Below are 26780 nucleotides of genomic sequence, written 5' to 3' on the forward strand. Positions count from 1 at the left end.
ACACACAAGATGGCGCTTTCCACAGTTCTCCATGCTGTCGACTCGCCTGTAAAAATACTTCTGAAATGAATTGATAGCATACTCTGTTTTTCTTGGTCCTGTTTGTAGCATAGTGTTTCCTTGCATTGCTTAATAATCTGTCAATTGTTTTAGACAGGTAAGGATATAGCTTGACCTATAAAAAAAAAATGAATGCCGGAGCGGAGGCGGAGCTAAACAAATAATCACACACACATTTTTTATGGTGACATTATTTTTTATAACACTAACACTACAGTTGAGTTTTACATACACAAAATCACACAATAACAAACGGTTCCTCTGGAATTAAATGTTCAACTGATGACATTATCTCGTTGAACTCTAGAAATTCGAGATGTCTACTAACAAGTCTAGTCAGTCTGCGGGGGGAGCAGCACGTAGTGAGGAGGAAGAAACGAAAAGGCAAGTGAAGTAATGCTGGAGAACAAAGTTGTCTTCTTTGGTCGTTTGTAATTTTCTTGGGCATTTTAAATCTGTTTTTCTTAAATTGTTTTTTCCTTAAATTGGTCTGTATTTGCTAAATATTTTTAACCTCTGTGAAGCGCCTCGGGACCCTTTGGGGTTAAGAGCGCTATATTTATATAAAAGCCGTTTAATATTATTCTCTTTTTATATTTAAAGCAAGTCGTAATTACAGTGTACATTTTGAATAACTTTCCGTATGGTGCCACCACCTTGTCACTCATTTTTACAAAAAGGGATATCCCATTGAGGTTACTATTATTTCATATCAAATGAAATAGTGGTGGCGCCATACGGAAACTTTATTGTTGTGGGTTCTAATCCAAGCTTATCACTGATTTCCCAATAATGACTCACAATGAATCCCACCCGAGTAATATATGCTGGTGAATTTGTTTCTTTACATGACTCGGTAAAGTAGTGAGCATACAGTATTAACACACATCGGTGTATGGGTAAAAACCAAAATTAATATTCTTTATCCCGATGCAAATGTAACATCTATATAATATATTGTTGCGGTACCCACTGCCAAAACATGGATTTGAAACTGCCTCTAGCTACCGGGCAATCTCGGTAGTCTAGTTGGTAAGACACTGCTCTAGAATTGCAAGGGTCGTGGGTTTAAATCCCACCCGAGTAATGTGCCTGTGATATTTTCTCACTGGACTCGGGGAAAGTACTGAGTATAAAGTGCTCACACACATCGGTGGGTGTATATGGGTAAAAACCAAAATTAATATTCTTCATTTCTCTGATTTAAACAGGAGAGCTATGCTGGAAGAGCAAGTTCAGATGCGATTAGCGATTGACAACAAGGCTTTGCAGATTGTAGAAAGACTTCTTGATAACCCAATCACCGAGGATTTCCTTGTGGATTGTGTAAGAGTAAATCAAATAATAATAAAAAAAAATTAAGAGGATGGTGGTGTGCACATTGATATACCCCCCTCTTGTGACGACACCAGGTTGCAATGCATCATGGCTTATGAGCAGCTCAGTTAGCCTTAGCGTGAACGTCTGACGTCATTCTTCGAGGCTCATGAACAACGCCAGAAACCGGCATCCAAAACTGGCGTGTAGGTTGACCTTGGAGCTCTGTCATTTCACATAGAGATACGCAGTCAAATTCTATTGCGGACTTGACAGTTATATGCTGCTTGGGCATAATGGGTCCAATATCATTGTATCCAATGGAATCACTGGATCTTGCGGCAGGGATCTGTTTTTATCCTTGTGGATAAAGACAGGAGCCCAGTCTAAGTTAGCCTAAGACTAGGCCCCTGTCTTTATCCGCAAGGATAAAGACAGGTACCTGCTACTCAGATCCAGTGATTCCATTGGATACAATGATATTATTGTATAAACCTGCAGTGACATGAGCTTTCCATAGACGGCCAAACAGTACACTCCTATCATATCAGCTGTAGAATTTGACTGCGTATTTCTATGTCTAATGAATGTAGGTCAAGTAAGACTGAAGATCTGACGTCACACTTTGAGGCTTGTGAATTACGCCAGAGATCAGGGCCCAATTTTATAGAGCTGCTAAGCACAAAAATTTGCTCAGCATGAAATTTCTTCCTTGATTAAAAAACCAAATTACCAACCAAATTTGTATTTGTTGTACATGTACATTGCTTGTTACTGGAATTCAGCTGTCATTTACCTTTCCTGAAAATCGATTGAAAATTTGGTTGGTAATTTTTTTTTATCAAGGAAGAAATTTCATGCTTAGCAAATTTGTGTGCTTAGCAGCTCTATGAAATTGGGCCCTGCCTTGAACCTTAGTCCATAACCTTTGACCTTGCACTCTTTTACATGATCTTATGGTCCTGGAGAAATCTGACGTACCCCCCGTATGTGTATTCATATCCAGGGATGAGATTGTTCAGACTTTTGTCTGAATTCAGACTTTTTATGTGGGCCTGGTGAAGAAAATCAGACAATATTTTTGTCCACAAATAAAGAAATCCTGCTCTTTAGCCTTTTTCTCTAGTGCTTTGGATACTGTTTCTAAAAGCTCCTTGGAATCTATAACCCTAGGGGTTACCAAATGGTAGAAAATGGCATCATTTCAACATACCCTTGAACTTGTATCCAAGTTTCGTTAGTAATGACTCTCACCCCTTCATATCAAACAGATACCCGTTTTCAACAGTATGACATTTCACATTTAATTTTCATCAAAAACAAATTTTTCAGTAAATGTTTTGCCTGATGTCAGTCCATTTTTACTTATTAATTTAACTGTCCGAAATAAATTTTGAATTACTTTGAATTTTAACCAATATTCTTTCTCATTATGTTTTACTTTTTTTTTTCAGTCCAAGTTTATAATAACGCAACACTATAAAGATGCCGTGGAGGAAAGGTCAATTCTGAAGCAATGTGGTTACCCTTTGTGTCAAAGGTCACTTTCTGATGTTCCTAATCAGAAATATCACATCAGCAGAAAAACAAACAAAGTGTATGACATCACAGAGAGGAAGGTAAATACACCTTCAAAAGTGTAACTCCAAATGCAGACAGTTGTAGCGTCGTGTGACCCGAGCGTTTAAGAGCACCGGACTCAAGCGCTGATGTTTCTGATCAGCACAGTGTGGGTTCGAGTCCTGGTCTCGACACTTGTGTTCGTAGGCAAAATGTTTATAATTGCTTTTTCCTTTGAATGGGACATTCGCCCTTAGGTCCCATGTACTAGGTTTGATTGTGCACATAAAAAGAACTCTGGCTTGCGGCCTCCAGTGCTTAAGTTTCATTGCCAAAAAAATATGTAATGATAACACTAATAGTCCATTAAAATTTTTCCAAGCGAGTCATTTATTTTGCTTTAAATAAATGGGTTTAAACAATGATTTGATTTTTATCAAAGCTTATTTTTCACATTGTTGTCCATGAAACCCTCACCATAACACAGAGTACTGTTTTTTGTGCAAGAATTCTTAATCCTTCATTTAATTTTTTAATTTCTGACTCATCCTCTCAGAATTTCTGCAGACAGTTTTGCTACAAAGCATCCAAGTTCTACGAAGCTCAGTTATCTGATTCGCCGCTATGGGCAAGAGATTTAGAAGGGTTAGTTAAAAAACTACACTATTGGAAATAAATTCAGTTTTGCATGAACCAGGACAGTCAGACCACATCCACAGAAACTGAATAGTGCCCTCGCTTGATAACTCCTTTTGGACATAATATTATGACCTCTTCTTTAAAGGCACTGCCCACGTTTGGTAATTGTCAAAGACCAGTGTCTTCACTTGGTGTGTCCCATCATAAGCAATAAAATAAGAAACAAGCCTGTGAAAATTTTGCCTCAATGGGTCATCAAAGTTGCGAGAGAAGATGATAGTGAGAAGTTAGCTCCTTCTAAAAAAACTATGTTACTTCAGAGGGAGTCGTTTTTAACAATGTTTTTACTATCCAGCTCTCCAATGCTCGTTACCAAGTCAGTTTTTTAGTTAATATTTGCTTTGAGTAATTACCAAACGTGTACCTTCCCTTTAGAACAAAGTTGTTCTGATATATAGCAAAGCGTTATCTAATTTATTTCAATCAAATGTATGATTTATATAAATTTTTACAGAAAGGTCGCCTATAAATTGTCGCATCTTGAACACCTTCTTGCCCTTGTGTGTGTACACGTGGTTTTAGTGCATGTTTTTATGTGTATTTCAATGTGTGTCAGAAAATAAAATTAGCTGTTGTAAACTTTTATAAATGCAAACAAAATAGTAAATGCAAAACAAATAGTTAATGGCGTGACACTTCGACCAAAGCAGAGTCAATCTCAAAGGCATCAAACCCAAGTCAAATGCTCACTGTACGCTCATGAGTATAGATGAGACATTATGATATTCTTTGTCGTAACCGAGCGGTTAAGAGCACTGAATTCAAACTCTGGTATTTTTGATCAGCGAAGTGTGGGTTTCGAATCCCCAGCCGTGACACTTGTGTCCTTAAGCAAGACACTTAACCATTGCTTCATCCTTGGGATAGGACGTAAAGCCGTTGGTATCATGTGTTGTGTAATGCATGTAAAAGAACCCAGTGCACTTATCCAAAAGAGAAGGGGTTCGCTCTGGTGTTCCTGGCTGTGGCTGCTGTATGCGCCGTAGCACCTTGTAAACCCTTATAAGGTGCTAAATAATTGGATCTAAGAATTCCTCACTGCACTAACCTATCATTCTAAAAGTTTGTATACTAAACTCAGTGCCTTGAGTACCTTGTTTGGTAGATACGTGCGCTACAATGTATATACATGTAAGACTTTGATATTATTACAAGCCACCTAATCATGTACAAGCCATTTTGACAATCTCATTTTCTACCTTTCAGACCACTAGATCTGAAACTCCTCACTGAGGACATGGAGACAGATTCTGAAGTTGCTGATCTCATTGCCAAGGACCATGTACTTCTTACAGAAAGAATCCAAACCGAAGACATTGATTCTTTAGGAATCGGCAAGATAGATAAACCTCTCAAGGAGGAGGCGATTGGGCTCCTTGCTGATGACCTCTCTAGTATGACCTTTGCTGGGACCAGGAGAAGAGAACGACTCCAAGAACTGGATGAGATTAGCGGATCTGATACAACGTCTCAGGATGAACCAAGAACAGTTGTAAATCTTATTGATGAATCTGGTGAGGATGATTTGAAAGATGGAACTGAATTCACTGAAGGATCTAAGAAGGAGATAGTTAAAGAGAGTGAATCTCACACCAAGCAAAATCCTGAGGTGGATATCCAAACAGCAAAGACAAGCAACCAGGCAGAAAGCTCTCCCAAGATGACACAAGGAGAATCCAAAAAGAAAACAAAGAAAAAGTCGAAGAAGATCCATCAAAATGTGGTGAAAGAAATATCTTTACTGGATGTTGTGGGTAAAGCAGTGATGGAATGGACAACTGCCGCAACACTTGATTTTATTCATGGATGTAATCCATCGGACCAAGAAAACCCTACAAGCCAAGAGCCAGAGAGTATGGCTTGTGGTAAAGCTCCTGCAACCTCTGACCCTACTTGCCCTTCTGCAACCTCTGACCCTACTTGCTCTCCTGTAACCTCTGACCTTACTGGTCCTCCAGTTAAACCTCTGCCTGGTATGGAACGCTTAAAAGAAGAAACACAAAACTATGACTTGAGAGTGCAGGAGTTTTATTACGGACAGTCTGTTGAAGTCAAGAAAGAGAAGAAGAAAAGTGGAGGCGTACAAGAGGTGAGGAAATTAGTTTTGGTTTTTACCCATACACCGATGTGTTAGCACTGTATACTCAGTATTTTCCTGAGTCATGTGAAAAAATATCACAGGCATATTACTCGGGTGGGATTCGAAGAACCCACGGTCCTTGCAATTCTAGAGCAGTGTAGACTTGTTATCAAAGATGTGTCTTATTTGGGTTGTTTGTTTTTATTCACTGAAAAAAAACTACATATTTCTATGAAAGCAAGATATTGTATTATTATAGTCTTATAAAGCGCAAGAACAGTACAAAAAGGGTACTAAACAAACACACTTAAAGCATGTTTTTGAATGTTTTTAAATATGAGATCAATTTATTACAAGATGCTGCAGCGTTTTCAGTAGCCACTACCAGAAAAGCCGAGGCAAACCCCTTCTAAAGTCTAGTCGGATATTATTACGTGCATTACACAACACAACATATGTTTTACATCCCATCCGAAGGACAAACATGTCAAGACTGGGACTCGAACCCACACTCTGCTGGTCAATTACACCAGAGCTTGCATCCAGTCTACTCGGCCATGACACACCATTGTAGAGCTCTATCAAGTGCTAATTGAACGATCACACGCGCCATCTCGTGGTGACGTCATGCACCTTGGGCCATCCTCAAGTGACCGATTCCATAAGCAGGGCACTGGGGGCCGACCCAGGTGAGCCCCTGGAATTATGTGAAAGCTATACGAACGTACCAGGGGCAGACCGGGGTTGACCCAGGGAAGCTAATTAATCTCACCCATAATTGATCATTAAGGAAAGTTCATTGCCTAGATCCTGCTTCTGTTGTTTTTGTTATGTTCCTTATTACATGTTTTGATGAAAACTTTCTTATTTCACTTTTCCATCAGAAGGATGAGGTAGATCGTAAAATCAGGTTGCCTCTGGTCGATTCCAAATCTCAGATGGCAATTCGAAGAAGGATCGTCAATGACAGGCTCAAACGAGAGTAAGTATTTATTTATATTTCCCAAATATCAAATTGTTATTTTCTCCATCTTCCTTTTTGCACTTCCTCTATTGCCCCTGGTCTTGGCCTTGGTTCCCTCCATAAGTTTTTTAAAAGACTTCAAGATTAATCAAGTGCCCCCTTGCAAACTGGAAATGGCCTTGCCCTCTCAACGATGACATTCCAGACCTAGGTGATTAAGAAGAAAAAAAGATTTGTGTTGAGTTCTGTTTTAACTTGGGTTGATTTGAGATAAAACAATGAACTCCAGTTTTGTTTGTCTCCATATTCCTGGAGACTCTTCACATTGTCCACACATTATAATTTGTGATTGTGTATGTATCATGATTTATTGCTTTATATTAAATGCATTTTACTGATTGCAATTTCACTACAAGTTTATTATTTTGATTTGTTTATTGGATGATTATAAACAAATCACAAGTATGATAATAAATTCTTATAAAAAAAACCCCAAGATTCCAAGATGAGACCCAACAACATGCATGAGTGATACGATTAAAACATCCAAGAAATTTGTAATATTAAATCATTATTTTTGTTTGTACAATTCCATTAGTTTGCGATATGCTATATTTCAATCTAAATAGTGTTGAAGTATTAAGTTTGTAATCTGAAATGATAGTTTACTTCCAAGAATATTGTCTAGATTACATAATTCATAAATCAATTAGAACACAGGCAAGCTTTTATCAGTCATATTTTATCTTTGAGTTATTTGTTTTTCTCTATTACATCCTTACAAATTACTAAGTTTGGGTTGAACAAAGAAAACTGTACGTACTACCTAGTGCTCTACCAGCTGAGCTATCTCCTTATGTTGGCGATCTCCCTATTTTGTCAATAACTTCAGGGGTGCCAGTCAGAAGCCATTCAACCTGTAACTGCCATGTAGCCAGGGATTCATACCCAAGTTTGTGATACAACCAGGGGCCGATTTCACAAAGCAATAAAATTCATCACAAGACAAATTTTCAGTATCACCATAGAGATTTGTATTGTGACATCACACTTTACTTAGCAACTATGATTGATTTGAAGTTACGATCAATTTGAGACCTTTGTGAAATCGGCCCCAGGGACCAATTTCAAAAAGCTGCTGAGCACAAAATTTGCTTAGCATGAAATTTCTTCCTTGATAAAAACAGGTTTACCAACAAAATTTCCATGTGATTTTCAGGTTAAGCAAACAAAAGCTGAATACCAGTAACAAGCACTGTGCCACAACTGGAAATTTGGCTGGTAATCCTGTTTTTATCTGGGAAGAAATTTCATGCTTAGCACATTTTTGTGCTTAGCAGCTCTATGAAATTGGGCCCTGGGGAGCGGCAGCAGGGGGATCACTTTAAAAGGATGCAGGTCTCAAAATAATCCATGGCACCCACATCAATAAGCCTATTCGGAGTTCCAGCTGCGCATGTCTGTTACTGCTGACAACGCAATTTGTTGCTCTCTAGTGACCTTTTGTTGTTGTTGCCAATATTAAAATAAATGTCTAAACACTGTTATAAAGTAAACCTTCCCAACTTGTCTTTGTATTGAACAGATACTATGAGATCCTAGCACCCATGCGGTTATCATTGAGGGACATCGCATCAGACATCCAAGGTTTATTGTGTACATTTCATCTCGGTAGTCACAATATTACATTCAAGCCAGCCAGCTGGACAATGCTAGCAATTCTCCTGCTTACAATGTAAGTACAGTTTTCTCTTTCCCCTCTCGTAAATATCAAATTTCCATGGTAATTATTTTGGTTGACCTTTTCACACAAAGGCAGTGGACACTATTGGGTAAATGTATTGTTCGACAACAATGCAGGGAGACATGAAAGGGTAGGATTAGCGAGCAAGTTGCATCATGATGCAACTAACAATGGTCAATTAATAAGAATAGCAAGATCAAAGGTATGATGATTTTAAAAATAGGTATGAGGGACCTGTGGAGAAAAAGGGGGGGGGGGTTACTTACATCAGATAGTTACAGTGATGAATTTATAAAAACAACTTTAAACTAGGTTAATTTATACTTTATGTACAGAATATATACAACCTATTAGTTCTTAGGCAGAAGTGAAGTGAAGGGTAATGAGAAGTTATTTAACACCAGTGTTTATGTTAAGTCCAAAGGGTTTGACTGTCTTGAGTTGGTGAATCCAGTGTGATTCTCTATTCTTGCGGTGTGTGTCATCACCATTGCAAGCTTCAATCACCAGAAGTTCATCATTGACACTATGATTGGGGCTGTTGAAGTGGATAGAGACTGGGTACGGTTTCTTAGTCTTTATGGAAGAGACATGATTCGCAAAACGCAGACTAAGTTTGGTCTTAGTCTCTCCCACATATTGTAGCCCACATCTCTTACATGATATGACATAGACTACATTAGACGTGCTGCATTCAGAGTCGGTCTTGATGTTATATGAAGAGCCACTGGTATGACTCTTCACCTTAAGTGAGGGCTTAATGTACAGACACGTTTTGCATTTGGAACGGGTACATTTGTGACAGCCAGTATATCTGTCGGGGGTTGTGTTTGGACTGTACCTGGGGGAAGTTTGGCCCTGACTAGGATGTCACCAAGGTTCTTAGGGCGGCGGAATGCAACCATGGGAACCTCAGTGATTGCTGAGTGTAACCTGCTGGAGGAGTGAAGTATAGGCATGTTATTATTGAGAATTGAGGGAAGTTTGGGTAGTTTGGGGTGGAAGGTGGTGACCAAAGCAACTCTATTGGTGGGAGCTTTTTTAGCGATATTTTTATCGCGATATATTGTGCCGATATATTGTGAATAAACTAAATGTATGTGGGTGGGTTTTTAGTCCCCACCTGAATGCAAGGGATTTCTTGAATCGGGGTTTGCCTCCCACATCTTAAACTCAACATTTCTTCTTGTTTGCCATCCATCCTGGTATTGGCGTTAGTTGTGCTGTTGGATGTGTACTAAACAAATTATTAGGAATTATAAATGAATGAAGTAAATCTGGGTTAGTATTCTGAGTGTTCATTTCCCCTAGGGATATCCAGTGGATTGAACATGGAATGGGGTTACCGGTTGTGCAGAGTTTCGTTTCTTTATTTTTATTAACTTGGGAGTTGGCGAAAAATCGAGTCATTCAAGGAAGGAATGATAATTTGAATGATTGTTTATATAAACCAAGACAATTACTACAATCGGATGGCAAGAAGTAAAGAGAACATACAGGTGGAATTTTAACTAGATTGCTATCTCCCCAAAAATATAATTGTCTATAAACTAATTTGTCTTCCAAACAATAGGCCCTATAACTTGTATTTTGTGAAATCGACCCTTCCATGGCAAAACAGCCAGACTTCAAAATGTTGGTTTCTTTTTCATCATTTCTGGGTAAGTTGAGGGTCAGACTCATCTCTATGCTTTTCTCAAAGTGTGAATTTTTTTTGAGTTTGGCTTTCTTTTACTCTGGACGGCCCAAAATGACTTGAGATTTCCTCTATTTGTAAGCGAGGTTTTAGCATTTGCATATCTCCCCCCAAAAAGCCCCTTGTGATCAAATCACCTGTCACTGCGTAAAACTAAATCTTAGTTTCTTAGGATAAGAGAAAAGTGTACACTTATTTGATTTGAATCTTGGCACTGCCATTTCAAAGGATTAGGACCATCGTGTTCTGACTCATCCGCATAGTCAGACACATTTTTACTGGAAAATTCACACATTTTTTCTGTTGTTGACAGATTTTTTTTTTTTTGATTTGTACGGGTAAGCTTGTCAAGAGTAATCAGATTGAATGTCAGTTTTAAAAGGAATGACACTGTAACATTGATCTTAGAGATGCCATTACTTGCTGGACGTTCTGTCAGATTTTGTTTTTCTTTCTTTTTAAATCATGCCTTTTCAAGTACAAGTTGGATTTTTGTTGTCTTTTAATATAATGTCAGTGAGGAAGGTAAAAAGGTTGTTGACCAATAATACATAATCAAATTATTGGTTTCTAGTTTCTACATGCAGCTTGTTTGAACAACAGTTAATGTACTGTTTGAGTAAATATGAATAACTTAACATTAACAGCGAAATACGTGAGTAATTTGTACATTTGAAATAGCATTTCACGCTTTATAGCATTACTTAAAGACACTGGACACTGTGGGTAATTGTCAAAGACCAGTCTTCTCACTTGGTGTAACTCAACAGCATAAAATAACAAACCTGTGGAAATTTGAGCTCAATTGGTCGTCAAAGTTGCGAGATAATAATGAAAGAAAAAACACCCTTGTCACAATGAAGTTGTTTGCTTTCAGATGCTTGATTTCGAGACCTCAAAATCTAATTCTGAGGTGTTGAAATCAAATTCATTTTTAAAAACATTTAAATGAGCTGAAACTGTCCAATTGTAGATTTGAATCATTGTTGACTCCTTTGACTCAAAGTCAGTAAGAATTGAATGACACAAATTGTTCAAACATTACAGATTCTTCTTACCGTATGAATTCTTATGAATTATCTGATTATTAGCTTACCAAATTAGAAGAACAAGCTGAAGAGGAAATAGAATAAGCTAAAAGCAGTAGTCCCAACCAATTTTTCTATACCTTCCACCCGGGTAGTAGTTAAAAAAAAAAGCAGAACAGAGAAGTCTGTTACACATCCGATAAATCTACTCCGCGGTAGTAGAAAAAAAAGACAGTTCTCTAAAGAACAAACTCCACCTGGCAAGTAGATACACACATGGTGTTACCGAAAAACCAAATATATATATTGATACCTCACCATGCAATGCCTTAAATCATATAAATGAAATAGAATTCCTTTGGGATGATGTTTAGAATGTAACGAGGTCATAGTCTAGATCATTTTGATTTCCTGATCAATTAAGTGCCTCTAATCCTCCAAATCACATCAAAGAGTTCAAACAATTGACCCATGCAAGAAACTGCTCCCCTCTTCAAAGATAAACACCCAATAACACACAGCCACCTGCTAAAATCTTACTGCTTGATCTAGCAGGCTGTTCCGCCCTGAAGATTCTGCACTTTCTACCCTCAGTCACTTTTGTGTCTCCGCTTTGCGGGGGAATGGATGAGATAAGCGCATTGGCGCTGGGGTTATCTGTGCAGTAGAGTGGAACATTTCATAATGAACATTGTCTTAAAACACATCTGGCCCTGCGGTAGGATTGGTTAAAGCTTTAAGGATACCCCTTTCTCAATTTAGACAAAGTCAAATAGTAAAGATTTCACTTGATATTAGGAATTGTAGAGCTAGATAGGGGTCGCAAAATGCCTCTTTGTAGAAAAGGAATGGTTAAAGGCACTGGACACTATTGGTAATTACTCAAAATAATTGTTAGAATAAAAAATTACTTGGTAACAAGCAATGGATAGTACAAAACATTGTGAGAAACAGCTCCCTCTGAAGTAACATAGTTACTCAAGATTTTGAGGTCTCGAAATCAAGCATCTGAAACTACACAACTTCGTATGACAAGGGTGTTTTTTCTTCCATTATTATCTTGCAACTTCAACGACCAATGAAGTTCAAATTTTCACAGGTTTGTTATTTCATGCATATGTTAAGATACACCAAGAGAGAAGACTTGGTCTTTGACAATTACCAAAAGTGTCCAGTGTCTTTTACTCAACACTTGTCATCTAAGCGAAATGGAAATTAGCAAACAATCTGTTGTACTAATAGATTGTACTAATTGCAGTGAAGTTGGAAACAAATTAGCCTTATTTGTACATTTTATGAAGTATTATGAGCTTTAAACGGGCATTTCATGTTAATGTAGACCAACCAAGCAAAAAGAAACCACCCAAAACCGAATTGAAACAAAATAAAAATACTTTGTGTAGATTTTGTCTTCATTCAGGTCGATACTTCACAGAGGCAACGGAGGCAATTGCCTCTATGCCCCTGGTCATTGCCGTGGTGCCCTTGAAATGCTCCAGTAGAAATTTACAATTTCCTCATGGGGTGCTCTTTACCAAGGAGAAAATGCCTGTGTGCCCTTGCCCTTTCAAAAACTAAGCACACAGGCCTGACAAAATGGCAAACTGGTGTTATTTTTTTAACCAAAGTAAAATACAATGTAAGATACCCCAAAACCACTCTCCACATTAAATAAAACAACAAAATCTAGATTTACAGGGAACAATATTGTTCCTACCCTTTTCTCCATTTGTGCTTCAAATCCTAAAACTGGGACAACATATTGCAGACGATAGTCCGGTTACGGCAAACACTAGATAAGACTAGAGCCAGCAGCCCCTGGGTTCTTAGACGAGAACGTCAAACATCAAGAGGACAATCTCCAAAGGAGGTACCTCCATTACCGCATCTTAAAACCAGAAAAAGATCAAGAGATACGACTTAGGTCTCTTGCCGTCCTCTCATAAGGAATTCCCTTTCTGGATTTTGCTGTTTTATGTCACAGGTAATGGCTAAGGGCAGAATCCTTGGAGATGTAGATTGGTATCTTGGGATTCGCTCACACACTAGTACCCATTAACACCTCATCTGTCCTTTGGAAAAAGACTCAGGGAAAAATCTACCGGGGTGCTGTTATTTCATCCAACCGAAAGCTTTTTCCTTGAGATTTTACAAAGTACAAGTTTTGCGAGTGGAAGACATCCTGTGTATGATTGACACAAGAAGTGCATAAGGGTTTCAGAGACAGTTTTTATTTGAGAATTAGTCTGTGAGTTGTGAACATACTGCACTTTCATAAAATGGAATTATCTAAATTGCGCTTGTTTTATTTAATCAAGTGTAAACCAAAGACAAAGTCCTAACAGAAATGTAAGTTTAGTAATTACATTTTGTATGCAATGGTTCATAAAACTCCATACCTCGAGTTTAAATTGGCTGTTATTTGAATACCGCCCTCTGTTGATGGTAAAAAGGGAAGGGCCGTATAAAGCAATGATTAATGGGAGTCTTTTTAATTGCTAGTGCTGACCCTTGTACAAATGCAATATACTGCCCTCTATGTTATAACTAATTGCATGTTGGATTCACCATTGTCCCCAGTTTTAGCCATGATGCATGATGCTTGATGAGTAAACGCCTAGAAAGCTATCCAAGGTGTGGTATAAGGGTGCTTGTGTTGTGTGTTTGTATAAGGGTGTCCAAAATTGCTGGAAATTTGAAAACTGGGTGTCCAAGTTGTTCACTTACAGTAAAAATGACAAATAAAAGATGGTGTCCAAATTTAAAACAAGACACTCAGACACCCCCTTGGTTAACACTATGTTAGTACTACCATAGTACATAACCATTGACCATGTCTGATTCTAGTCTGAGTCACCAGGGCCCAATTTCATAGCCCTGCTTAGCGGACGATTTTGTGCATCCGTTGCAAATTCTATTTCATTTCTATTTCATGCTTACCGTAAGCACACGAAAAGGCATGCTAACCTTCCGGTGCTTACCGCAAAAAAAAATGATGTCACAATGCAAATCCACGGTAAACACGCCCACTGTTTCTGCTAACCTGTGAAATACGCTAAGGCTTAAGCAAATTTGTTCTGCTAAGCACGCAAATTTGCTTACTGTTCGGCAGCGCTATGAAATTGGGCCCAGACCTTTTACAGCACTCCACACCACAAAACTAGTGCCCTCCCTGCCAATAAATGCTGATGCCATTGACATTAAAACAGGTGAACTATCCTCACATTTGCCTTTATCACAGTCCACATGCAAGGAGTCTAATTTAGTGGGAATTTTCCTAAAAGCTTTGATGAATGTTTGATGAGAAGTTGAAAACAACCAACATGCATGATGCAGAAGAGATCGTTAGGGTCGGTGAGAGATAAAAGGGTTTAGAGCTATCAATAGTTCATAGTAAATTACAACACTGGTGCGTAGTAGTTACTGTAGCAACAATGCTCTTAGCTTATCACTTGTAGTGCAAGGGGATTTCTGCGATTTTATACTTTTTTTTTTATGGACAGTATTTTGTCTTTTGCAAACAAGCTGTTGCATACTTGTTATCATACATTCTAGTAAATGTTACATGCTTCTGTAACTTTACTATATAGCAGGGTTGCTACAGCTACAACTACAAATGGATTGTAGCGTAGCGTCATCATGCATTGAAGTAAAGGATGTCCTTAGCAACACCCTTAGCAACGGCCGTAGCCGTAGTCGCAGCTACCGATTTTGATCTGATTAGTATTTCTTTTGTATCAACTCTTTGGCATTAGTACCGTAGGAAGATGAGGAGACTGTGTTCTGTTTTTTTTGTGCCAGTCCTGGAATTTCATCTGAGAGGGCAAGGCAATTCTCATTTTGAAAAGAGGGCACTTCCATTGAAAAATCTCCAAGTTTATGAGAACATTTTGAAGGGGCACCAAGGCCAAGACCAGGGGGAACATGTGGTCTGCATGTGACTTCAGGTCTTTTGAAAAGTGAACTTCCATTGGAAAAGCTTCCAGTTTGTCAGGATATTTTGAAGGGGCACCAAGGCCAAGGCCAGGGCAACATGTGGTCTGCATGTGACTCCAGGCCTTTTGAAAAGCTTCCAGTTTGTCAGGATATTTTGAAGGGGCACCAAGGCCAAGACCAGGGCAACATGTGGTCTGTATGTGACTCCAGGCCTGGTGTACTTTTCTTGTCTTAGTACTTTGCTACTGTGAGCATCTTTAAATCTATCCATAGAATCTACCCATTGTTAACTACCTTGATCCAGCCTTGATCTCTATGTTTTGATACACTAACCATGCATTAGCCATAAGTCCTATCTTACTACACCCATGCTTAACCAGTGATGGGAACCACTAGGCTCAGAGGCCAGCATTATCTCTGCTTAGTACAGGTTTCTTTCATTGTTCTTCAACTAATCTTAATACACCCTGAATTGTAATTCCTCAAACCTCTGTAAATGTAGCTAATAAGATTATAGGTGATTGTGATGTCATTTGTTTGGCCATATTGTGATGTCTGCATTCTTCCCTTAACAACAACAAGGACCACTAATCAGATAGATTGACCAGTTCATTTTAATTGTGTATCTGACCTACAACCAAGTACCTTAGGGGAGGTACACTCGTAATCCCCGGTCGTAAAAATCCCCTTTCTGTATGGCTGCCATCATTACTGAAGTGACATTGAAGAACTTTTTACCAATCTACCTAATTTGCTGGGCGGAGATAGTGCACATAAAAGCCTATCACGGCAGAGTGGTTGGGTCTCATCAAATATTTCCAGATCTCTTTAATTTTAGATGTGCCTGTACTTCGCTAATTGTGGTTTTAACAAAATTAAACCTGTAAGCCATGACTGTGAGTGAGGGAAGGTACTTGGCTGAAAGTAAAGTGCAATAGAGAAGTTGTCTATGTATTTATTGAGATACATAGCTAGCGTATGTTACACATGCATGTGCAGTCATGTGGAATAGCACGGCTGGCTGCACTGACTTAATACTGATTATTTTGTAGTTTATCATTCTACATTTTTTTTCCTGCTGACATTAACTCGTTATCTGACTTCCTTGTTCACTCGGTAAACTTTCAAAGTAACTGAACTCCGTCCACATTGTTCATAATAGGTTGATGTGGCTGAGGGGTCAAGCTTACCGGACTCAAGCTCTTGCGTTTCTGATCAGTAGAGTTTTGGGTTCAAGTTTCGGTCATGACACTTATGATGTCCTTTAGCAACACACTTAACCAGTATCGCTTCGTCCTTTGGGTGGGATGTAAAGCTGTAGGTCCTGTGTGTTGTGCATTGCATGTAAAAAGAACCTAGCAACTCAATGTCAAGAGAAGAGGGTTTGACTCAGTGTTTTCTGGATTGGTTGGCTACAGATTGTGACACAGCACCTTGTAATCTGTTACATGGTGCTATGTTTTAAAAAAAATGGGTCATGAAATTCGAACACAGTTACACAAATCTTGTAAAAAAATCCATGTGCGCTTGAACTGCTCTAAATGTTTAGCTGTGTTTGGTTTAGACAATAACAGTTGATATATTATTAAGAATCTTAGTAGTCCTACCTGTCACATGAAAAAAAAAAAAAAAACAGGCCCCTCCACCCAAACAACCTGACAGACAGCTCCCCTTGTCCACCCAACGACCTCACAAACAGTCTCCTTCCACCCAAACAACCCACAAATAGCCTTCCTCCACCCCAACAACTACACAAGTAACCCCCTCTGCCCCAACAACCTCCAAAACACCCTCCCTTAATAAACCCACAAAGAGCCTACCTCCAACCCCATAAACAGCTCCCCTCCAACCCCCCACCCCAGCCACCCCAACAACCCCCCAAACTAGCTTCTTCCACCCCTAACAAACCACATCATACAACTCCTCCACCCCAAACAGCCCCACATACACCCCCCCTGTACCCTCAACAACACCCTAAACACCCTCACTATAAGCCCACAAACATCTGCCCTACAATCTCACAAACAGTCCTCCCTCAAGCCCAAACAACCCCACAAACATAGGCCCTCCACCCTAAGCAACCCTACAAACAACTCCCCTCCACCCCAAGCAATCCCACAGCCCCCACCCTTCTCCAACCTCCAACACAAAAAATCCCCTTATTGTGTCAATAATATCACGAAACCCCACACAAGGTAATCCTAATGATATGATTTGAAGAAGACAATGCTTGGCTATCTTTCAAAGCAGTTAAAGAGACAAACAATAAACTAAATGTAGAGACTCAACAGACAGGCTGGAAATGATGGGACGACCATCATTTGTCCGTGATTACTATGTTTCGCTTCACCGACCCCCAACCCAAGGGCCAAAAGGATTATAATTTGTAAAATATTGCTGTCTAATTTGTATTAATGGCAACGCTCGGCATTTTGAGATTACTTTCATCTACTGGTGAAATATTTATCGGCGACTGGGCGTTCTCTCTCATCTCATCTGGTAATGAAGTGCAACAAATGGAATTGAAATTGGATGTACATCAATTCTGTAACTAATTGTCACGGCTGCTGTTTTGGGAAACCATAGGAAAGAAAGTTTGGCTTGGAAAGTAAGATGTTATTTAATTCTGCCTGTAAATGTGTGTAACTGTCAGATTAAATCCTGAAAAAACTTTGTTGATTACAAATTCACTAAAGGAACAAAGAATTTCCCCTGAATGGTTAATTGCATACTATAATCAAACAACACCTGACCTGCAAGATTTATGATATACCGGCCAACGCAATCACCAAATTATTTTAAAATAGTTTTTTTTGAGACAGACTCTGCTAGGGTCAAAACATCAGGCCATTAACTATTTTTTGCATTGTTTCTTTTGGTTGTTAAAAGACACTGGACACTATTGGTGATTGTCAAAGACCAGTAATCTCACTTGGTGCATCTCAGCACATGCATAAAACAACTAACCTGTGAAAATTTGGGCTGAATTGGTCGTCGAAGGTGCAGGATAATAATGAAAGAAAAAAACACCCTTGTCACACAAAGTTGTGTGCTTTCAGATGCTTGATTTCGAAACCTCAAAATCTAAATCGGAGTTTTCGAAATCAAATTCGTGGAAAAATTACTTCTTTCTCGAAAACTATGTCCCTTTAGAGGGAGGCGTTTCTCACAATGTTTTATACTATCAACCTCTCCCTATTACTAGTTACCAAGAAAGGTTTTATGCTAATAATTAGTTTAAGTAATTACCAATAGTGTCCACTGCCTTTAAGCAGTTTGCAATGGCTAGTTCTATTTTTTCAAATACATTTTATAGTATGAACGTTTGAGTATTTTGGAGGAAAACCAACCAAGAACCAAGTCCTGCCCAACAATGTTTTCTTATACGGAATGAGCTGTTTCCAACTTGATACAAATTAGTGGTATAAACCCTGAATAGGAAAATTATTTGTAGACCATACACTTTTTTGTTGGTTCTCTCAGATTAGTAGTATTCAGATTGAGCTTTTTGTTGAGTGTATTTGTTTGTATTTTTGTCATAAAATGGTTATATGTTTACAAAGCTGTTTACTGTATAGATGCTTGTTTTAATCGTTTCTAAAGATTGAACCAAAGTGAGTTTGTGATTTGAGTCGAATATGCCTATAAGCTGCATCAATTTAATGAATTAATCTCCAAGCACACATGTTTCATTGTGTGTAAAATACATATTGCCAAGATTGTTTTGTATGAATTGATTATTGTACCACTCATTAAAAAAAATGATTGCAAATTAAATTTTTGAAAAATGCCTCTGGCATTTTTCTAACATCAAAAGACATGAGTTTAATAACTCTATGTGACATTTGTACTTACTGCATGTAGGATGAAACAGTGGTTAAAAGCATTCAATATCCGGCAATGAACCAGTCTATTCATAGATCATTGTGTAAAGTCAAGTACTTTTATTTTAGTGTATTTTCCAGAAGTGCCTCGACTCTGGTAGTGTAAATACTTTCCTGCGTTTTCAATTCTTTGTTCAACCCCAAAACTCGTTTTAAAAATTTACCCAGTCAGTTTCCCTTTGTGGTTTATGTTGATATCTGAAACAAAAAGTTACATCCCCTTAAGGTGATCCCCTGGCTGCCGCTTCCTAGCATGCCCAGGTTATGTTGTAATTTGCGTGTGAATGTGATCACTAGCTACACGGCAGTTAACGGTTGTATGGCTTCTGACCAGCACCCCCGAATAAAGATATTGACAAAATAGGGAGACCGCCAATATAGGGCTAGATAGCACAATTGGTAGAGTGCGACACGTTAATACGGAGGTTGTTGGTTGGAATACCACTCTAGTCGATTCTTTGTTCAACCCCAAAACTATTACCCAGTTTGTTTCCCTTGTGGTTTATGTTTGTACTGGGTTTAAAACTGTCATAACTAAACCAGTTTCTAGTTTTTGTTTCTAATACACGCCAAATTTTCCCAGTTGTAAATGACATTATGGCTTCTTCAAAAATCTCTTTGTACCCATATTTGGATTTAAGCTCCTTGATTGGAAACAGCGACTGTTTGAAATATCTGATACCATTCTCTCTACCCCAAGGAGCGCTACACATGTTGGGGATAAATAACTTCACATAGATTGACGAGGAGCAGACAATGTTGTTAGCTTGTCTTGTTTCATTCCTAAACCCGTGTTGTCGATATTTAGCGGATTGCCCTCATTGTAACCCAACCAAGGTATTATGACCGGATGCTGTCTTATACAGCTTGATTGATCTGTTGTATTATTCCTAACATTAGTAATCTCTCTACATATTGATTAGAAGTATACAACCTCCCAACAGGTTCCCTCGCTAAATCTTCTCTGTGATTGTTTCTGAATGAAATTAGCCCCTGGGCTGGAGGTCTTACATTGAGGAGACAATGAATCCCCCAGGGGTAGGTACCCCTATTCACCCTGTGTGATTTAGAGCTAATCCACCCCTACCCTAACCCAAGACACAATATAATCCCTACATCAAGGGCTTCTTTAGACTGTGTTTTAGTGTGAAGTCCTTAAATCCCCTAAACATTCCAGCAGTTTGTTACATCTTACAGAAGGTCTGTATTGATGTTCGGCTGAGATACTATCGATTGGGTGGCACATTGTCAGGGGGGACTGGTTAAATATTCAATACCAAAGCTCTTATACAAAATCCCCCTCACAAGGCAAGAGGGTGAGTACCAACCTCTTAACACCGAATGCTTATCACTTGAAAGTGGCTACAAATTAGAGTAATTTCAGCTGATTGCATCTTTGACTCTCTCCCTCTCTCTCCCGTCCAATCATTCGCTAATAACTACCTGAGGATGATGATGGCTATTGTATTTAAAACATTCTTAGTGAAGGATAAATAGGAGTGTAATCCATTGGAGTAGTTTGGTATCAGTCTGATAATGAGACTGTGTCATTTGTTAAATCACTACTCATTAGGTTGGGCAAATTATTCTGTGTTGGACTCCACTAGTGGGTGTTTTTAAAGGCACTGGACACTACTGGCAATTACTCAAAATAGTTGTTAGCATAAAAACTTACTTGGTGACGAGTAATGGGGAGCTGTTGATAGTATAAAACATTGTGCGAAACGGCTCCCTCTGAATTAACATAGTTTAAAAAAAAAAAAAAGCATTTTTCCACGAATTTGATTTCAAGACCTAAGAATTTGATTTTGAGGTTCCGAAATCAAGCATCTGAAAGCACACGACTTTGATGACCAATTGAGTTCAAATTTTCACAGGTTTGTTGTTTTGTGCATATATGTTGAGATACAACAAGTGAGAATACTGGTCTTTGACAATTACCAAAGGTGTCAAGTGTCTTTAGCGGATTGTCACACAAAACACAAAACGTAATGTCCAGAGATTTACATTAAACTTACACAGCTTGAAGATAATGATACTAGAAGGCGGCTTCTCTTGAAATATTACTTGCTGAGGTGCAGTAGTTTTTGAGAAATGTGTAAAACAATTTCACAAAAATGTGTTTTACATGCTAAAATAATTTTCGTCTTCTGAGACGAAAATAATTGTTTCACTTATTTCTCAAAAAGTACAGCACCTCAGTAAGTGATGTTTTAAGTGAAGCTTTCATATGCCATTATCTTTAAACTGCGTAAGTTTAATGTAAATCTGTGGACATTGAGTTTTGTGTTCTGCAAAAATTACCCAGACCCTTTAAGGCCGAGTTACACTGCAGCAACAACAAAAAACGATAATGATCACGACACAAAGAGAACACATTCTATTGGTTGAATGAGTGTGTGTGTATTGTACATCACAAAAATTCAACCAATAGAAGGCCTTCTCTTTGCGTCGTGATCGTTATCGGCTGTAGTGTGATTCGGCCTTTAAAGAAACGACGAGTTGGTCTATAAAAAGCGTTTGTAATACAATGATCCACACAAATTTGCCTCAAAATTACGTGGTTTTCCTTTTACTGTGCGAACTAACACGGTCGGCCATTTATGGGAGTCAAAAGTTTGACTCCCATAAATGGCTGATCGTGTTAGTCGACGAGGTAAAAGGAAAACCGTGCCATTTAGAGGCATGTTTGTGTGGCTTTTCAAAGACCAACTCGACCGATCCAAGGCAACTATTCCTTTAAGCTGTGTGTAATGACTCCTCACAAGATTAGATGGATGTAGAACATCAATAAGTCAGCTTGGTGTTGTTAACTTACATGTAGTGGTAATTAAGAAACACATAAACTTTGATTCCTAAGTATAAGCTAGAAGCGTCTCAGCTCCATGGTGGAAGTAACTTGTTATATATTATTGAGAGCAAAGTCTGCTGAGTTGACAACGTACTCAAGGCCAAATTTGAAAGCTATAATGTAGTTTGTTAATGTTAGAATGAATTATGTCACAGCATGCTCTGTGGTCACAGTGTGCAATCAACCCCATTCAAAAGTACATTCAGTTAACACATGATGTAATCCAGAAAACAAGACAAGTATAACTGCAGTTCAATTTGGTCCTAACAGTTGATATTAAAAAGACACATATTCATAAATACCTCAGACGGTTTTTCTTTTCTTATTGGTGGAGAGCGCGTCTCGTGGGGGTGTTTAAACGGTTGATAATGACCAGCTGTTTATAAACCGGCCGGGTTAGTCTTAGTGCAAGACGTTTCTTGTTATGGGGGATGCGGGTGCTGTCGGTGAATTGGCCGCGCTATGTGTGAAAGGAAAACAAGAACATCTTGCACCAAGACTATACGCGCACGAACGAATCTAGAAACTGTCGGAAATAGGCGTCTCAGTCATAACAGTGCAACATGTACAGAGCTAAAGCACGACGGACACGGATAAGGTGTACACAGTTTCTTACTTTATCACGCCTTTTAACCAAAAAGGCAATTATGAATGGGAATAAAAGAGTAGTGACTCGTTCTTAAACGGCCGTTTAAAACCTTGCAGGGTCCATGCTGTGCGACAAAGGCCATCGCCTTCAGCTCGGGCCTTTATCACACGGCAACGACCCTGCCTGTTTTAAGCAGCTTTGAAAGAATTCGTCGCTACCCTTTTATTCCCTTAATTAGGTCAGACAGTGAGCATGTTCTACTTAAGTTTTAAAAATGATGGCTCATAAAGGTAGTATTTCTATTGCATGTGAAGTCCTTTAAATAAGATCATTGCGTGAAGCTGGTTTGTAGTAGATTGACATTCAAGTAGTGAGTTAATTGCTAATTATATCGTCGCGTCAGTGTAAAAAGCATTGTTGCTGGCATGAAAATGCCTTGTGCAAAGCCTTGCATCTCAGTACTTAACTTGTTTTGTTTGTACATCCGGCGAGAAACGACAAATTGCCCATTGTTAAACTCGCTTGAAACATAAATTCTTAATTTGTACAGCATTTCTTTCGCTATGCCTCTTGCAATTTTTCATTAGTAACTTTACTGGTATCCATAAATTTATGGTGAAAAAAATTCTTTATAAAGAGAGGGAATTGACACTTCAGGTGTAATGAAACGTAGAATTCAATCAAAATTAGTTAGTTTTCTACTGGTACCGACTGTAATCCCATCGCCTGTATAACCTTGATATTACCATAGCCATTGTAAGCCGTTGAATTCTCACAGAACTGCGCATGATGCATGAATTTCAATGAACTAATATTTCAAATCATAAAAATTAACACTACTTTTTGTATAAGGTTCAGCCTTTTTCATTATTTTACTAACACATTGCTTCCATTTTTGTTGTTGATATTTTTTCATTTGTGATGTTGTCATGAAAAAGTGGAACCTTTTGTATTTTTACTCTGAGGAGTGGGTTGCGATTGAGAGTCTGATGGGAATTTCCGTGAATAAAACTATGTAGGAATCTGCTTTGGGGATAAAGAATAGGAATTTTGGTTTTTTACCCAAACGCCGGTGTGTTAGCACTGTATACTCAGGAGTGGGTTGCGATTGAGAGCCTGATGGGAATTTCCGTGAACAAAACTATGTAGGAATCTGCATCGGGGATACAGAATATTAAGCATTTTTATTTTACAAAAACACCGATGTGTGTTAGCACTGTATACTCAGTACTTTCCCGTGTCCTGTGAAAAAATATCACAGGCATAATACTCGGGTGGGATTCAACCAATGACCCCTGGCATTTCTAAAGCAGTGTTGTACCAACTAGGCAGTTCGAATCCTATGTTTTGGCAGCGGGTACCGCAACGGTATAAGAGATGTTAAATTTACATCGGGGATAAAGAATATTAATTTTGGTTTTTACCCATACACGGATGTGTGTTAGCACTGTATACTCAGAACTTTTCCGAGTCCTGTGAAAAAAAACCAAAGGCATATTACTCGTTTGGGATTCGAACCCACGATCCTTGCAATTCTAGAGCCGTGTCTTACCAACTAGACTACCGAGATTGCGCAGTAGCTCGAGGTAGTTCGAATCCTGAGTATACAGTGCTAACACACATCGGTGTCTGGTAAAAAAAGAAAAAAATTAATATTATGTGTGGGTATTAGGCAGTCTTTTTTTTGCCTATTATTGAGAGTGTTTGATTATTCATTTACATGGTCACTCTGTCTAGCAGTTCATAGAAGCTTAGTCTTTTGTACTCCGCTTTAATTTTAATCATCACCAACTGATCTATTATTAACAGTCACACTTGTTGATTTTGACGATTTCTCTTTTGTGGCAACCACAAGTTTTATTCTCTCATCAAATATGTATGAAGTCATAATGGAAGCTCAGAGGCCTGTGGAATCCTTTATAGCGGCAGTATCAAAATGCTCTCTGTGGTAATACTTAGACCAATTTTGATTGGACGGTTCATTCCTTCAAACAATTTGAAACATAGTGAGACGAGAGAGGGTTTATAAGCAAGGATGGTGGGATTGGTCAAAGTGGTGCTGGGTGTAGTCAGTGTGTAGCTGGGTGTGGTCACTTTGTAGCCTGAGTGTGGTTACTTTGTAGCTGGTTGTGGTGACTGTAGCTTGGTGTGGTCACTGTGAAAGTGGGTGTGGTCATCATATAACTGGGTGTGGTCACTGTGTAGCAGGTTGTGGCATTATGTAGACCACAAAGGAGATGCTTTGCTTTGAAAATCTTGATGTTGTTCTTGTATTATTCCTCAACAAATCTATTAAGGTGTGAGAATGAGTCAAGCTCTAGGAATTGTTTTTATTTGACAGTGCTCAGAAAAATTGTAGAAAAATTGTTTGGAAATACACTTGACATCAATCTATAACTGATGAGTTAACAATAAACTTTTGTTTAGATTTCTATAACCTTTATCAGAACTAAGTAATCAGATCTAACTCAATTGTGTTTTTATGTAAGTTATTAACATATCATTATGAGCCTACTTTGTCTACACTTATTTGAGACAATTCCATCCACTAGAGTGCAGCAGACTTCCTAATGTAGTCATTGTCTATCCTTCTCTCTATTCATTGTTAGGACCAGAGCCCGATTTCACAGAGCTGCTTAAGCAGATACTTAACAACTCTCTCACAAATGGTACATGTTACATGGTAGTTTGGCTGGAAACCTTATTCTGTTAAGCATAGTTTTGTTGTGCTTAGCATCTTTTGTGCTTAAGCAGCTCTATGAAGTTGGGCCCATAAAGCTTGTGACACTTAATCAACAGTTTGTAGTTTTAGCCTTGGTTTTAAAAACAGAAGTAATTCCTACAGTCAAAATTACATTTGTTCATTGGTTTTCAGAAACAGTGTTTTTTTTCATAGTACTCAAAGTTCACCATTGTTTGGTCATGAAATTTTCAGACGAAGGCGTTTAATACAGTTATATATTGATTGTTATTGTCTGCCAATGGCATCCTGCAGGCACATGCCTGATATTTTTACGAAGGCAACGAAGGCCATAGCTTTCATGCCTCCTGGCCATTGCCTTGGTGCCCTTGATACACTCCAGTAGAAATTTACAATTCCCCATCGGGTGCCCTTTACCAAGGAGAACTGCCTTGGTGCCCTTGCTCTTTCAAAAACAGCATACAGGCCTGAGAAGCGTGAAGCTGTCGAATACTTGTATATCAGTGCCCCGTGCAACAAGTAATAATGCTGGTTGGTTCCCAGCACTAGGGGACCCCTACATTAATAATTGGTCTTTTATATCATTGCAAGTTAAAAATGGTTAGCCAAGCTGTAAAACCTTAATAGGAAAATGGGATTCCTGATTGATTATACAGTACAATACCACCAGCAGGAAAACAATCACTCAGTTTGATTGCTTGCTTTGTGTTTAATTATACAGTAGCTGTTGAGTAGGAGCGACAAAGCTTATTTTATTTCACTTATTGTTGTCTTTTAATTTTGGTTTTATTGACTTGTCTGAAGGTGTCAACTTGTAAAAAACCATTGTATTGTCTCGCCAAACGCAACTTAAGAAATAATTCAACAACTATGGGAATAAATTTCCCCCATGTCAATGGCTCGACGAACGAAACTGATGTTAATAAAACTTCAAGAGAGGTAAATGATTGTGAGTTTCACAAGTTAGTTTGATGACGTTGCTTTGGCAAAATGGATGGTTGTAATGATTTTAACTATGTGGACTTCAATTCATTTGAAATCTACAACTTGCAAGTCATCATGCCATTGATACAATGTGTAGTTGAAAGAAGGATGCACAAAATAGTTAATGGCCTGATGTTTTGACCCTTGCAGAGTCGTTCTGGAAGGCTACAAAGAAGGATGATAGACATATGGTCTTATATTTATTGCCTAAACCATAAATCATGGTCATAATCATACATTTAAATGATTTCATAAATGAATTTTAAATGAGGTCTGGATTCTGTACGCAGTAATCTTCGGTGGGAAAAGTTGTTCAGGAATCATCTGTTGCTACTGAGTGGCAAACAGTCAATAGTTATAAGCCAGTTATTGATTCATCCAAGCCAGTATTACATAGATTGTCAAACGCCAGTTTATTTGTAGACCATGTTGATATAACTCCAGCCATCTATAATAGTTTATAGATGGACATATTAAATTCATAACACGTGGGTGGGGAGATTCATGGGCTATTGAACAGATCTGAAATATGATACAGTTGTGTGTTTTTCCTTTTATTAGTCAATGAGGTGGGAAAGATGACATAGTGGGGTTTCTTTTTTTGCATGTGATTCAAAACCTCCCTAGTTAATCTTCAATCTATTGACTAAAATGTCCTCTTCATCGCAGAAAAGAAACTGCTTTATT

The 26780-nt window shown here is 38.4% G+C and overlaps 1 protein-coding gene across 1 annotated transcript; it reads left to right on the forward strand.

Annotated features, from left to right (window-relative positions):
• Positions 1-4: 4 nt before the first annotated feature.
• Positions 5-8419, forward strand: LOC117303179 (putative RNA polymerase II subunit B1 CTD phosphatase RPAP2). Its single transcript, XM_033787307.1, has 8 exons — positions 5-157; positions 368-444; positions 1272-1386; positions 2832-2996; positions 3494-3582; positions 4843-5725; positions 6601-6698; positions 8266-8419. The coding sequence occupies exons 2-8, from the start codon at positions 377-379 to the stop codon at positions 8417-8419; spliced, it is 1572 nt and encodes a 523-aa protein (XP_033643198.1). The 5' UTR covers positions 5-157; positions 368-376.
• The last annotated feature ends 18361 nt before the right edge of the window (positions 8420-26780 follow it).

Source organism: Asterias rubens, chromosome 19 (genome assembly GCF_902459465.1).
Source record: "Asterias rubens chromosome 19, eAstRub1.3, whole genome shotgun sequence".
NCBI lineage: Eukaryota > Metazoa > Echinodermata > Asteroidea > Forcipulatida > Asteriidae > Asterias > Asterias rubens.